Source organism: Spea bombifrons, chromosome 3 (assembly GCF_027358695.1).
Source record: "Spea bombifrons isolate aSpeBom1 chromosome 3, aSpeBom1.2.pri, whole genome shotgun sequence".
In the NCBI taxonomy this organism is placed as follows: domain Eukaryota; kingdom Metazoa; phylum Chordata; class Amphibia; order Anura; family Pelobatidae; genus Spea; species Spea bombifrons.
The window spans coordinates 97,788,400-97,805,374 of record NC_071089.1 but is presented as its reverse complement, the minus strand read 5'-3'; the positions used below and the strand labels follow the sequence as shown (position 1 = coordinate 97,805,374).

The 16,975-nt window shown below is 41.2% G+C and overlaps 1 protein-coding gene across 1 annotated transcript; it reads right to left on the bottom strand.

The window, feature by feature from the left end:
• Positions 1–590: 590 nt before the first annotated feature.
• On the bottom strand, positions 591–10,082 carry GYG1 (glycogenin 1). The gene is made up of 7 exons (XM_053460914.1): positions 9,968–10,082; positions 4,373–4,508; positions 4,110–4,284; positions 3,660–3,822; positions 3,078–3,204; positions 1,800–2,019; positions 591–1,405 (listed from the first exon to the last, which is right to left on the bottom strand). The coding sequence occupies exons 1-7, from the start codon at positions 9,972–9,974 to the stop codon at positions 1,241–1,243; spliced, it is 993 nt and encodes a 330-aa protein (XP_053316889.1). The 5' UTR covers positions 9,975–10,082; the 3' UTR covers positions 591–1,240.
• Positions 10,083–16,975: the final 6,893 nt, after the last annotated feature.

Below are 16,975 nucleotides of genomic sequence, written 5' to 3'. Positions count from 1 at the left end.
TGCATGCATTGTCACATCAGCCTTCATTTAAAGAGCTAGCAGCAGGCATTTAACTCCCTACCAATACCAAAGAGCAGTGGTGTACAATGCATAATGTCTGTAGTACTTAAATATATTTAGATCACATACGGGGCCAGCCAAACAGAGCAGAAGCAGCTCACTGTATTTGAGCCATCGATGTATAGGTGAGTGAAAGCCACCCCCCCGGCCCATGAATAAACCACATTATGTTGATGGCATGGGTCTATTAAGCAATGGCCAGGCAATGTTGGCCAATTGAACAGTGGGCAGATTAAGTTAACCTGAGGTTAGCTCAATTTGTTTAATACTGAAAGTTTACATTTTATTGACCTACTTTAGAAAGATACCGTCAGGCTTACTAGTTTTATCAAAGTTAACTGGTTGAGACTGACTTAGCAAGCTGGATTCCTGATGAAGTTATACCCCACGTTTATTCTCTTACACATTTGCAGGAGTTGCAATTTCCTCTTATTGCAGCACAACTCTTACCTCCAATGTTAGTTAAACCCATTGAAGGGCTAACGAGGTTAGCCCTTATATAATAACATTTTAATACTGGAGATATACAATTGTAACAGTATACTGAACATATTCAGTTTAATTCTTTTAAAGTGCCATGTTACAGTTATTTCAGAAAATGCATTACAATAGCCCTTCTAGGGCACATAACCGAACAAGAAGCATTCCAAGGTGTGTTTACAGGGCACCCCAAATGAGTTGGTAGGATCCTAGCTTGAATCCGGAGTGTAGGAGCAGGAGTAACTAACTTGTTCATTTAATTAAGTTTGCTCATAGGTAGAAAAAAGGGCAATATTGTAAGTACTACTGCTGGAAAGGCAAACCGACGCTATACATGGCCTATACATTACCATTACATAGAGGACGACCAGTTGGAACAGTGTTGGGATTATTGCATCAGCTGCTCAAGCAAGATGGGTAGTTGGAAACGATCTGGGTAAATTAACAAATTAAGTGCTAGCCAGTGTTTAAAGCAGACACTTAAGTGATTCTCCAACTAGACAAACTTTGGCTGGGGAGGGGGATACAAATGGCACAAACTGAACTTTTACAAAAAGATGCCTATTTAAATATCCCACCAGTAGAAGTGGAGAAACCACCAACAAGTTTTAGTAAAGCCCCTAGCAGTTTAGTAAACTTCTGGTAAAACACAGTCCTAGATGCCAAATAGATCAACAAGTCCTTGTGCGGAGAAATAACCCTACTGGAGATAGGAGTCTAGCTTCTTTCTAATGTTTTCATAGGAATCTGCTCCCATGTAGTCAGCTTGGCCTTGTTCCCACCGTTCCCTGCGCTCTTCCGAGGATATAGATGGTTGGGGGGGAGCCGCGATGGACATCTGTGCCACAGCTTCTGTAACTTCCTCCTAAAATGAGAACAGCCATGTTTAGTAGTTTGAAGACCATAGCTTACAATGTAAAATGAGGGACCCAATGGATATCCCATCATGCAAATAAGCAGGCAAAGCAGAACTTAATACACAGAACCAGCAAGAATAAAGAAAAAGACAAAACTGCAATGGATTCTGCGGTGTATATAGGTTTTAAGTTCTTCATACCTCTCTACAGAAGCGACAAGAGAAAGCCAGTGAGCAGATCAAGCCCGATAGCTGTGAACAGTTTAAGACAGGTAAGACAAAAGCCCACATGAACTAAGGGACCTTTTTACAGCATAAAGCACTAACCTATTGGCCATCCCAACAACCTTCATATTAGAGACATGTTTTGTTCAATGTCAGAAACAAGTCCCTGTCAACGTACCGCTTTCAGGCCTGTTGATGCATCTTTAACCGCTCCATGCTCCGTAAGTAAAGGAAGAATTCTAGTAGTGTAGATATCCCACCAGAGGTTAAGGAATTCTGGGTGAATCAGTGTCTGGTCATGCATTTCACTTTTTACACTCTTCGTTTTGCTGTCATACGTGTAATTCCATGGTTTTACTTTACCCAGGAAGTGAACCACCTTAGCATCAGCCCCAAACCTGAAACAAAAAACAAAGATTTATATTATATTATATTATATTATATTATAACACACACACACACTTACTTTGGGGGACAGAATTCTGATTGGCATGCACTTTTTGGCAATATCATTTTTCATACAAGCTGTGTATTCAAGTCTTTCTAAGAACACTTGATGTAAGCATTAGCCGTACAATTTTGCATTTGTATTTTTGTTGGTTATAAGTAGCAATTCTATAAGCCAGCAACACAGTGCCAGCGATTGAGGAGGCCTTTGGTAATAATGTTGGATGCCCTTCTTGTAAACCGAAGCCTGGAGTGCTTCCAGATTTGCAGTTCATAACACCTGATCAGATGCCAAGGTCATCAGGGCTTCATAAAGTCTTCATTCATTAGAACGAAGACCTCTTGCCAGTAACTGGAAGATTATTTACACGCAGAAGAGAAGCCAGTACAGTAAACAAGTTGGACCTCTATTTGGAGTATCCCATATATTACTAAGCACCTTTCATTTGTTGCCCAGATTTAAGATACCACTAGCCAGTCCTAAAAAGGTCTAATCAGCCATTTAAACTGTGCTCCCATACAATTTGACAAGGTTTTTTAGTGCTCACTCCAGCTTTCTACAAATCATGTGAAGGGGTTTAGTCATTTTCCCTTAGACACCTTTAAATATGATGGGGGCACAAAACAAAGTCACATGCCATGTAGGATGATCTTAATTTGGCATTTGAACGGGGAAGTCACATGACAATAAACAGCCTCCTGGTCTGCAGATGAGTCTAGCCAAGAAAGAATCAGCTGGATTCATTACACACACCAACAGCTCCTGAGAACCATTAGGAGATCGCTATCTATAAGCCTACTGGACGAGAATTCTCACATTCGCAGCCAAGTTTAGTAGTTCTTATATTAGACTTTGCAGTCCAGTAACCTGATGTTGCACCAAGAGGGGACGGAATTTTCATGTGACTCTTCCCATGACCAACGTGGTCCCATCAGGCTTATTTTAGCCATGTTACAGCCTCTTTGTGGTACACATTAACAAAAGTTAGGGGTCAAGCTGATTACTTACGCTTTAAAGGCAGGGAGGTACGAGTATATCGAAATACTGCTCAAGTTGTAAACAAAGGGAAGATGCTTGTGAATGTCTTTTGTTGCCCAGTTACTGAAGAATGCATTGAGCAAACCTTGGTCCCCACCTAAAGGCAAGAACATGGATGTCCACATCAACCGTGTCACGCAGAATTGATTGAATCAATTGTAACAGTTGCCATTTCTTTATTGCCTGGGTGCATTCACTAAGGTGGGATCATTTACTTTATATCACATGTCATTAAGTTATGCAATACACACGTGGGGGGTAACTACTGCAATATAATCATTTCATGGTGGAAATGTCTGAAACTAGACCACAGTCTGCTTTCTTAGTTCTAAATATATGTAAAGGAAGCAGATTAGCAGTTTTAAATAAAGGATTCCTCTATACATAGTGTTAGATTATAATGCAAGTATACTACAGAGTGCAAGTGCATACAGATAATCTGACTTTGCCAAATTACCCAATAGGATAAGTAGGCTGCCTGAGGGTTCGATGGGTTAGGCTGTCAGTTGCACTGTGACTAAACCTGCAGATACAGAAGTATTATGTACCTACCATCAAAGCTGCCTTTTTCTGTAGCCAATTGTAACAGCTGGTTGTAGGTTTCTATAGATGGTTGGAAAACAAATACTCCAGAGTTGAAGCAATCTGGCCAGCCTGGGTCTGGTGCTGCAGATAGCTCTTCCCGCTCAAATAGGTTATCAATATTTGACAAAACCTGCCATGATCAGAAGATGCAGTTATTGTAAACAGAGTAAGTGTTCAGTAAATCCTACCGCATCCAAGAGGTCATGTGCTTCATAAGTCGTTATCCCCTCATTCTTCAAATACTTAATACGCTCAGTGAGGAAAATATATTGATCACCTCAGTTACACAGTGACCATAGATCCCACTACGCAGAAGGACAGGTGAATGGGTACCACTGAGCCTTTTGCTCACTCACGCCAATTTGGCTGGACTCATCAGTCATGGGTAGCCGAGTATATGCAACGTGAATGTCTTACCACTGTGTCTGCGTCCATGAACACACATTTTGTGTATTCTGTAAGTGCCCAGCAATGGAGTTTTGTTAATGTGATGCCAAGTTCTGGTCTCTGCATTAAAGCCAGGTGAGCAGAATCCTCACTGTCCAAGACATCCACTACCCGAACTACGTCAAAGACTTTATCCAGCACTTTTCTGTATTTACAATATAGACAGTTTATTAGAACACTGTTCACTTTTGCAACATTGCAGATTAAGAAAAAATAAAGTTAGTTGAGTTTACCTCATGGAGTCTGAGACCTGAGGCGTTATGAGCACCACCAGCTTCCTTGTCGTGTTGTGGTTTCGTAGAGATGAACCCAGTACTAGCGCTCCTTTAACATATGGATCATTGGTGGCCAGTGTTACAAAAGCTTGATCTTGGGGGGAAAAAATAAATAAAAAAAAACAAATAGAGCACACTTAAGTGGTTTCTAAAGAATCGGATCCCATTGGTGTCTTGATCAAGCACAGTTCTTGCGTCAGGCTTTAAAAATGATTTGAATGTGCTTTCTGGCACCCAAACTGCGTGTTCAGAATGGCAGACTAAGCTTGCCAAGAGATTCATGCGTCCCCTCCTACTTAAGCGTTTACAGGGTGGGCAAGGAAATGTGACCTCTCTCAAAGTGTAATTCTTACCAAACTACTAAGCCCAGCTCTATCATCATCAAGTCTTTGTAGTTCTTACAGCAAATAAATGCAACCTTTGTGATAGAAAGCACTGTTGCAAAAGTATGTATTTATTTTTTAGCCAATACAACAGAAGCTTGACATCTTAAAGATCATTACCAAGGAATCATAGGAAATTGGGCCATGCACCAAGATATGCGTTTAATAGGGCAGATGTAGCACATTTGAATAACTTTCTGGAAGATAAATTCTTGGATCCAACTGTCCAGTAAATGTCTGCTCTCCTACATGCAAAACTAAATCTCAAGTCAAGTCTAGGTGTTATGCAGCAAGGGGAAGATGGCCAAGTAGCTGCCTTATCATTAAAACCAGTGTCATAAAAGATACCAAGTATTGACCAGCTTCTTCCTAAGTGCTACCACCCCAATTGTCTGTACTGGTATTCGGCAGCAGACTGATTTTATGTTTGTCTCTTGGGTACATGCCACCTTCCACAAGTTACTTTAGAGACTGGGCTTCTATTATGTTGCAACCACACCATAATCTGTAGTGTCTCAGTGACTGGGGACGCACACAAGCATTATGTGGGATTGGCAGTGAACCCCGCTGGTTACCTACAAGAGTGAGCTATGTTTGTCCAGACTATACAAGGTTACCATTCACCTGGTGACATAGCCCATCTGTTCACTGCGTTTTACATGAGGCAGACAGCACAAGGACTTTCTATTTCATACCTTCCCTGGAGCGTGGGCAGATACAGAGCCAACACCCACTAGGGCAAGGAGGTGTCACAAGAGATTTATTTTGGTGAACTGAATTAATGAGCCGTTTTCACTTTATGGATGAATGAGCCACTGTAATGCTGTATGTTTCTCTAGAGCACTTATTGTGCCATACTGGACAGAGGATCTAACAAAATTTACTTTGAGAACTTTGCAGAGTAGCATAACCATATTATGGTATAGGGACAGTTCAGGGGGGGGGGCACAAGACAGCACATACAATTCACCCACTAGCCTCGCAACTCATGGCAAAGTTTTTAAATATAAAAATTATGCAGTGTGACTACTGGCCTACTATAACCAGACTCATCCATGGTGCTCCTCCTCCACAGTCACCTTCTAGGAATGTAAAGAAAGGTTTGCCATCTAGGAGAGACACCAGGGTGACAAGGGAAACTTACTTTACGGTGCCTTGTGGCCAACAGTCCTGCATCTTATCCATTCTCCAACAGCAAGTGTTGCCAAAGTCACAGAACACCTCCAATATATTGTTCCACAACACAGTCCAGTCACATTCTAATCATGGTACAGGGCAGAGTGGGGCACCCCAGACCAAAAAGCTAAACGCTGGGCACCAGCAGTTGCAAGTGCTTTTAAAACGCCTTTAATATTCGAAGACCAAAAGCATGCTTTAGAAGTTTGAAGACAACGGGGTTGATGCAATAAATCTTTTGCAATAAAAGTACAGTTTCAAAGGAAATCTATCAATTCTCTGAATAACCGTGCTTATTTCTTAATAGCCAAGAGTTGTGTATTACACTCCCTGCCAGCACGGCCGTTACAGAAATGGCTTCACAGCCTTATAAGGAAGTTCTGATTATATTAATCTAGAAAAAATAAATAAACAGGACGAGGAGGCACTGCAACACTTCTGTACCTTAAGACACTCAAATGTTACTTTACAGCCCCTATCCATATATCGCAGGATATCAAACATACAATACACAAACCATTGCACATTGACAACTTAGGGGAACTTTATTCTAGCTACCCATAGCTAGAATAAAGGTGTATGGTCCAGGAGCAAGCGTGAACGCTTAAGCACCAACCCCCCCCAGATTGTATAATAATATCAGGACACTGTTTAATATAGAATCTTTTTTTTTTCCTGAATAACACCGGGCTTTACTGACGCAAAAGCTTGTAAAGCCATGCTTGGTAGAGACAGCTGCAGTTATCCTGCACAAGGCACAGCATGAAAGGATGGCATTACAGCTCGTTTAGACTAATCTTTTGCCCTGACCTGCTAAAATACCATTTCTGTAAATAGTCCTTGTAGCAGCACTATAAAGCCCTCACTTATTTGACAAGCAATGACCTACATATGAAATGCATCCGATATGCAGACATATTGTCCCCAAACAAGTTCACAGGGAACATGCCAACTGTATTGTTTGAAAGGGACACAGCAGGCACGCGCATGATAGCCAAGCGTGCAGAATACCCCACCATATGGATTTAACCCTTCCTCCCAGCTATTTTGCATGCAGGAAGAGACGTGTTCTGCTGAGTCAGCAAACAAGCAGGCAAGTGCTTCTTCAGACTCCCGTGTGCTTGCATGGAAAGCTCTTTAGGAGAAGCTGCAGCCTGTTTATTGCACAGTTCAACTGGTTTTGTTATACCTCCCTGGAATCTAACAGGAGCTGTAACTGTAACCGGCATACCATATACACTCGTGAGCAGATGTATTCTACAAGCCAAGGATCTGGGGGTGCACGGAAAGCAGATTTGTAGCATGTATACTAATCAATCACTCCACATATGCAATAAAATCACTTATTGAAAATTACCAAATCCTACTCTAAATTTGGTATGTCTGATAAGGCATTAGTTTGTTTCCATGTACTTACAGGATAACAGGAACAGAATTATGCCAGGCATGATGGAATTACTGACAACGCAGAATAGAGAATGCAGTCAGACGTGATCTATTGAGAGGGGCTTTATTCTGGCTTGCAACAGCAGTTAGAGACCAAAATCTTTTTACCGTTTGTTTTTTTTTTTTTTAAGTGATAAAGATCTTTAGAACAACATTTCCCAGAGGATAGCAATAGCTGATTCTGACAGACAACAGAATCCTGCCTCCAATTCCCTCTATAGCACATAACTTTGTGTCCCCTAAGGTGTGATTGAAAAAGCCCTGGGGGGAAAAACCTGTTGCCTGCAGGGTCACTTTCATGTACACTTTATGGAATTAGCCTCACATTTCAGAAGTCAGGCATGCGTCAATAACCATTTTATGACCGTTGATTGGCACCACGTATGTACAGGCTTGGAAGGTCACACTGGTGTGGTCATGTCCTGAGCTCCTAGATAGGAGGAACCCATCTTATTGTCAGGCAAGTATCACCAAACATCGACCTAGGCCTATGGCTGTTGGAATGGCTACACAGACAACGTTACAAGCGCTACTCTAGGAGTCCTAGAAAGATCCGCAGTAACATGGGAACATGAGAGGATACAGTGCAACTAAAAATAAAAGCTGGAAGCAACGTCAATCAGTTAGAACACAACAGCTGGCAAGAGCACACTGAAGGACTGCGGACACTCGTCACGCTGAAGAGATCTTCCCAGGAACACTTGGTATGACATGCTTGAATCTAGCACTTGTGGCATCTAAAAACTGAAGCACAAGAATGCAGCCTCGATCTTTATATCCGAGATGTGCGTAGGCTTGTATTCCCACTATAGAGGAAGCCAGAAACCACATGTTCCCCTTCAAGACACAAATATGGCTACCATTGAAAGTGTCAAATATAAAAAAAAAAACAAAAAAAAAAAAACAAGGCAGCAGTTTCAAAACTTTAAGGCATTGGAGGTTTTCAAATGCACCAAAACTATTTAAACATTTATATGGACTACAATGCATATTAAGCAAGCAGTTCTACAAATTTCATTTATTTTGAAAAATGAAGATTTTATACCATGTACTGACTTAAGCACCACATATACTCTGATGTCTCTACATACAAATATATATAACCCCTTCTGTAGTCCAGGTAGATCATAGTACAAGGAGCTTGACTCCTACCCAGTATGACAACTGCAGTACCACTTTGGCCAACAACCAACACAAGCAAGAGTCAACGACACACAGAATGGTGTAAATAACCTGAAGAAAGTTCACTCTACTCCATATTGCAGCATCAGCAGATAACACCGAGTCCTAGACATATATACACCTTCCCCTGGGAAATCTCATGGATGAGAAAACCAATTAGGAGCCATCCCAATGGAAAGAATCCCTTGCGCCATCTCCAGATCCGAACACGATCTTACCAATGATAAAATGAAATGGGGGATCCATTTTTTAACACTTGCCATGTGCAGTGGAACATTTTTTCATTCATCTTACCCCATAAAATGAAGTTGAGACAAACTCATTGACTAGGACACTTATAATATTCCATAAGATTAAGGCTACCATAAATAAAAACAGACTGCTACCTAGGGAAGTGGCCATGTTAGGGGCAATAGCAAAAGGTAACCCAAATGGCCTGGTAGCTGTGCATGGAGAACAAACCCGGTATGATGAAAGCAGCAGGGGCCCCAATTACTTCCCTACGGTGATATATTTGGCCCAGGTCTGTCTTGAAGTTTGTATTATGAATAAAAGATGGAGATGGCCCTGGTCACATGATATTTATTGCAGTATCTATGGCCATTACACAGCACTAGAGATTTTGATGGCTATAAAGATGTCAAGTTCACCTGAACGGGGGGGGAGCTATTAAGACATGTGCAATTCAAAGTATAGATCACCAATACTTTTGGTCATTGGAACTGTCAATCATTTATTAATTGAGATAAGCCAAGGTACAGCTCACACCCCAGCCTTAAGGATTACATACCAAGCACCAGACAGGGGCAAACCCCCGCTTTACTGCATGCAGATTTTGCACTTTACTGGCACATAAGTGGTTAACAGCCAGGACATGGCACACAGCAACAGGTTGAGTGGAGGCTGTCCGGACGCGGGCCGGACCCCTGGAAGCCATCACCCTGCCGGTGTTAAGAAGCGGAAGGTGTACGTGATGGAGTTTACCGGACATCCCAGTCGAGATAGAGGTCAGCCTGGAGATACCGCGAAGGACAGCAGCTATAGGAAGGTACTTATAACGGACAGCTACTGCGTGACAGGCAGTGTGTTAACTGGACATAATTAAAGCCCTCAGGAGCGGGGGGGAAATGGTGGGCTATCCGCTGACGAACACCCCATTTAGGGCTTTGAAGTGCCAATGATGCTCAGTGAAAGCTCCTCTCAGGACCACTTCGCCGCCCGCAACAGTTGGATGAGAAGCCGTAATAAAAACGTAAAACTCCGGCTTCCGTTTAACGGACATTGAGGAAATCGGAAAAGAAAAAAAGCGGAAGAGAGTTCATGCGAGGCGCTACCCCTATAAAGGTCGCGTCCGGTGCCACCCTACCTGCCATGGCTGAGCTGCTGCGCTGTTCCGGGCTCCTGCTTGCACCTCCCCTGACCCAGCTGTGCAGATGCTGCCGGTCACAGCGGATCCCAGTGACCTGCTTCTTATACGCGGCCGTCACGTGACCAGGCCCCGCCCCCCCCAGCAGGAGCTTACACAAGAAACACACACATTGATAAACACGGTGCCCAGCCGGAGCGCCCGGTATCCGCTAATTGCGTAACTTAACCGGCGAAAGATTTGCCAATATTAGGGCTGCGCGGGCAAACTCACCGCTAGTTCAAATCCTTCGGGTGATGCAGGGGTTAATCAAGATGCTGTTAATGATTTACAATCATGCCTGTGAAAGGGGGCGATCAGGTTCGCGTTAATGTCTATTTATTAACGTGTCCTGTGCGAGTAAATTGATACTGCAGGACCCCATTAATCTTCCGCAATAAGGCTAGCCAATGCGATCCCTCACAGCAGTTTACTTAAATCCATACATGCCAACAGTACCGAATATTTTGGAACAATCCTCACCTTCCAATTTCTGTCTGGTGTTGGTGCTGCTGGCAGCTGCATGCGTGTGGGCGACGTGCTGCGCTGCTGCGGTGTCCACATTTTGTTCACAGATCAGCAGCTGATGTCACGAGGTTCAGGATCCAGCATTCAGGAATTTTTATATATGTTATTTATTAATTAAGATAGCACCGGTATACTCCACAGCGCAGTACAATGGCTATAACATGTAGTGCGTCAGGACTGCCATCGGAAATCATGGGGCACATCTCCCATTAACCTAATCTAACACCATACAATAACATACGCTTTGACACACACACTCTAAAGCCATACATTGACAACCATACAAATGCTAACAAATAAACACGCACGCTGATACCATACACTAATATCCTTACACCCTAACACCATACAATAACAGACACGCACGCTGATACCATACACTAATATCCTTACACCCTAACACCATACAATAACACACACGCTGATACCATACACTAATATCCTTACACCCTAACACCATACAATAACACACACGCTGATAACATACACCAATATCCTTACACCCTAACACCATACAATAACAGACACACACGCTGATACCATACACTAATATCCTTACACCCTAACACCATACAATAACAGACACACACACGCTGATACCATACACTAATATCCTTACACCCTAACACCATACAATAACAGACACACACACGCTGATAACATACACCAATATCCTTACACCCTAACACCATACAGTAACAGACACACACGCTGATACCATACACTAATATCCTTACACCCTAACACCATACAATAATACACACGCTGATAACATACACCAATATCCTTACACCCTAACACCATACAATAACAGACACACACGCTGATACCATACACTAATATCCTTACACCCTAACACCATACAATAACACACACGCTGATACCATACACTAATATCCTTACACCCTAACACCATACAATAACACACATGCTGATAACATACACCAATATCCTTACACCCTAACACCATACAATAACAGACACACACACGCTGATAACATACACTAATATCCTTACACCCTAACACCATACAATAACAGACACACACGCTGATAACATACACCAATATCCTTACACCCTAACACCATACAATAACAGACACGCACGCTGATACCATACACTAATATCCTTACACCCTAACACCATACAATAACACACACGCTGATACCATACACTAATATCCTTACACCCTAACACCATACAATAACAGACACACACGCTGATAACATACACCAATATCCTTACACCCTAACACCATACAATAACAGACACGCACGCTGATACCATACACTAATATCCTTACACCCTAACACCATACAATAACACACACGCTGATACCATACACTAATATCCTTACACCCTAACACCATACAATAACACACACGCTGATAACATACACCAATATCCTTACACCCTAACACCATACAATAACAGACACACACGCTGATACCATACACTAATATCCTTACACCCTAACACCATACAATAACAGACACACACACACTGATACCATACACTAATATCCTTACACCCTAACACCATACAATAACAGACACACACACGCTGATAACATACACCAATATCCTTACACCCTAACACCATACAGTAACAGACACACACGCTGATACCATACACTAATATCCTTACACCCTAACACCATACAATAATACACACGCTGATAACATACACCAATATCCTTACACCCTAACACCATACAATAACAGACACACACGCTGATACCATACACTAATATCCTTACACCCTAACACCATACAATAACACACATGCTGATAACATACACTAATATCCTTACACCCTAACACCATACAATAACACACATGCTGATAACATACACCAATATCCTTACACCCTAACACCATACAATAACAGACACACACACGCTGATAACATACACTAATATCCTTACACCCTAACACCATACAATAACAGACACACACGCTGATAACATACACCAATATCCTTACACCCTAACACCATAAATAACAGACACACACACGCTGATAACATACACCAATACCTTTACACCCTAACACCATACAATAACAGACACACACACGCTGATACCATACACCAATATCCTTACACCCTAACACCATACAATAACAGACACACACACATGCTGATACCATGTACTAATATCCTTACACACTAACACCATACAATAACAGACACACACGCATGCTGATACCATACACTAATATCCTTACACCCCAACAACATATAATAACAGACACACACGTATGCATGCTTATACTATATATTAATATCCTTACACCCTAACACCATACAATAACAGACACGCAAACTGATACCATACACTAATATCCTTACACCCTAACACCATACAATAACAGACACATACGCACGCTGATACCATATACTAATATCCTTACACACTAACACCGTAGAATAACAGACACACACGCATGCTAATACCATATACTAATATCCTTACACACTAACAACATATAGTAACAGACCCACACGCATGCTAATACCATATACTAATATCCTTACACACTAACAACATACAGTAACAGACACACACACGCATGCTGATACCATACACCAATATCCTTACACACTAAAACCATACAATAACAGACACACACGCATGCTGATACCATATACTAATATCCTTACACCCTAACATCATATAATAACAGACACACACTCTCTGATACCATACACTAATATCCTTACACACTAACACCATATAGTAACAGACACACACGCATGCTGATACCATACACTAATATCCTTACACAGGAACCATACATGCTGACCGGTACACGTGTTCCGGGTGTAGCTCAATGATGGCGGCTCTGACTAAAGTAGCAAACCAGCAAGAGCCATGACCGACCTGCTGCATGCGGAATACTGTGATATTTTTCCCAGCATGTAAGAATGGAACCCCCATGTAGTATGCAGTTTACCCAGAGAAGACCTAAGCTTATGGGAACTTCTTCAGATGAATGATAGCCATTGATGCCATTACTAAAGGGATCCTTTTGCATAAAAGTGATCCTACGTACATTTCCCAACATTTCAATGGCCAAAGAGAGATACTTAGGGGGTGTGGTTAAGGGTGTGGTGGGGGTGGGGCCAGGGGCTGGGCTTTACCAGGACCTTTTATACACCTTTGTACTTAGAATGCATTGTGTTTATATAATTAAACTTATAAACAAATTTTTTAGACTTGGACATTTGGATATGTACGAATTGCAAATTTTGCGAAATTTCCTATTTCAGCAGTTCGTAAAAATCTCCAAAAACAAGGCCAACCCCCCCCACAAAACAGACGAAAAAGAAGCAAAAAGCTGCAGGCTCTTTCACTTTTACGGATGGATGATTTAGTACCAAAAGAGGGACTCTTAGTTGGTGTATAAATATTGGATTTTGGTATAATACATTACATTTAATAAATTCCACAAATTAATTCATTACAAGTCACTACCCAACTTCTCTGAAGCTTCTCTGGGGTGTCTAGAGTAAGAATCCCTTTCAGTACTCCTGAATCCTTTTATTACTCCTGATAGGAAACTACACAGTGCATTATGGACCACAGTATTAATGGTCCAGCTGCTTTTACTTGCCTCTCCAGGCTGAAAGTAGGCAGTTCTCCTTTTCAATTCTTGTATAGGAAGTTCTGCGTCTAAAGCCCTTTTACAATTAACGCTGCATGCAAATTGATGCATGTGTTCATTTTAATGCATGCTGTCAGTACATGCACCGTAACAAGTTCAGATAGGGCTCTACTGCCATGCATGTGAGTGGCTGCTGCTTAGCTGGCAAGCATGAAAGTTAAAACTCCTTTTGAGTTTATTGAAGTTTTCTAACAGTACATGCGCACAGAGGCTAGAATAGAGAGGAAACTCATCTTCTATTCAAAATACCCCCAAAACTAATGCATGTGGTAAAATGCGCTGGAGCCCATGCAAACGTGCATTAAAACATATAAAAAAGGGACTTGGATGCCTGTTTGGTCCATAAGACATTTATTGGTGCATTGATACGACCCAGTCATGGTCGGGATTCTCCCTAAAGAGCCTCTTACGTTGATGATGAGAATATGTATTGCATTCTTCCAGAAGTAAAGATCTTGACATGCTTTTGGCCCCAGTGCATGAAACGTGATGGATTCATTTGTGATACCCACAGTAACGGCCTGGCCCACCGATCAGTCCTCAGTCTCTGAGAGCGACTGACGCATTGATACAAGGATTCACCTTTATACTCAGTCCACTGTCCAGCCGCAGAATAATCCACAGCCTCAAATCCACCTTTCAGCCTTCAGATTATCTGCTACGCATTAGCTATGTTTACAAGCAAGATTACAGTTTCTTTTTTATATGTTACTTTTGGTCTAGACATACTTCGCTTTGTCTTAAAAAAAACAATGCCCTAGGGTAAGAAAATGTTTTGAATGCAATATGTAATCAGTAACTATGCCGTGTAATAAAACATATCTTAATACAGGAGACTCAGGAATTCAAAGCTCTTGGCGCTCTCATACTTTTATCAATGATGCTCAGAATGATCTATTGGGCTCCATCAGATGATAAATGGGAGCGACAATTAAGTGTGACATAGTCATACACTTGAGTACTTTTACATCAATGTAATGTATAAAAGGTAATTGGCTATTTGAGTGATATCTGAATAGAGTTTTTTTGCGAGTATAAACACACGCCACGCTCCACATGCAATCTGCCATCAGGTCTAGTAACAGGTTTAAACAGGATTACACGCTATGTCAAAGAAAACTCTTGCAAAGGAACAAGTTGCAATGACTTCTATTTGTAAAGATAAGGATAATCAAATGAAACAAAATTTGACATTAATGTTGCTTTAAGTATAATAGTTGCAAAATCTTCCTTTATCTGGACATAAACGTGAGTCTGAAATGAATTTCAGAATTTTAATTTTCTGTAGTTGTCCGACTCACATCTGATGGGTTGAAAATATGCGCTGATGATGTCACTGCCTGGTCGGCCAATAAGCTGAGAACACAACATGTAGCTTCTCAAAGCAAATTGCCTTCTGGAGTTTTAGAGGCATTGAAAAAATACATATGGCTTCTCTTGAAGAGGCCTCAGTTAAAGTTTACAGGTAGCCAAACAATGTATCTTATGGATGCAGTTCAATATTAAAGGCATGTAGACATATTTAAGAGGTCCTAGTTGTTGAGTAAACGTTAGTTTTGAGAAGCTACATCATCTAAGTAGCTTTGGCCTTTGCATGATTGTTGGTGCTACGAGTGAGGGTTTCAGCATCTCAAAAACTTCCTTGAATTTTCACGCACTGAGGTTTCTAGAGTCTACAGAGAATTGCAGGATAAACAAAAGGAGGGTGGAAAAGAATGGTTAGACTTGGTCAACCAGACAGAAAGGCTGCACATTCTCAAAAAACACTAGTTACAAACGTGGTGTGCAGAAGGGCATCTCTAACTCACAACATACCTTCAAGTGGATGAGCTACAACAACATATCACACTACTAGGTACATGTATGTAATCAGGTAGCCCCTGACTGTAGATCTCTCTTTTGGCTCTAAAGCCTTTCTGCTGGCACAAGATATCTTGTAGTTTTGGCCTAGTCTGCACGTTGCTCACAAAGAACAAATGCAAAGTAATTTCTGGCATTCTATTACAACAATATTAAATATTTAATAACCCCCTTGAGATATTGAAATACACTGCATTAGATCTAGTGTTATTATTACATTCACATTATTTTTGTTTTTTCCACAGACTTTTTCTACAGACTTTTCATGCTAGGAGATTTATATTAATAAATCCATGAGGCTCAATGTGTCTTTTTGAAGAACATCTGATTTTACAGCAGACCTGAGATGAGGAGATTAACTGATATTATGTCTAATCAGAACTGTGCCACTTAATCCCACATAAAACTTGATCCAGGTGAAATAAAATCTACACAATTTCGACACAATACTTTTTACAAGTAAACTGATATCAATTATGGACTTGTGAACACAACTCATTACAAGCAATGGGATTAAGTGATCAAAATGGATTAAGTGATTTATTTCTCACTCTGGGCTAATTTCGTTAATGGAATCACTGTGTCTGACATTCAGTCTAAGAGTAACTTTACTAACTGAACCTAGCCCATATTGCGCACGACACTGATAATTTACTTAACTTGTAACATAATATGTCCCTTTAAAAAATCTAAAAATTCAAAGGCAGCCATGTTTTAAATGTGCGTAGTGTTACAGTGTTTGTGTAGAGTGACTGTGTTAGTCTATGGTGTTAGAGTGTGGATGTGTGCCGTAATTTATGGTGCTAGAGTGAGTATGTGTGGGTTAGCATATGGTGTTAGAGTTTGAATGTTCCTATATATGTTTTAGTCTGTGTGTTAGTCACGGCGCCGGAGGGGTAGCAGGATCCAAAGA

Bases quoted from the DNA above. Each gene is read 5' to 3' on its own strand.
- GYG1 (XM_053460914.1), bottom strand. The intron at 3,823-4,109 runs GTAAGACATTCA...TGATCATGGCAG, and splicing joins TCATGGACGCAGACACAGTG to GTTTTGTCAAATATTGATAA. The intron at 1,406-1,799 runs GTACGTTGACAG...TTCTCATTTTAG, and splicing joins CATCAACAGGCCTGAAAGCG to GAGGAAGTTACAGAAGCTGT.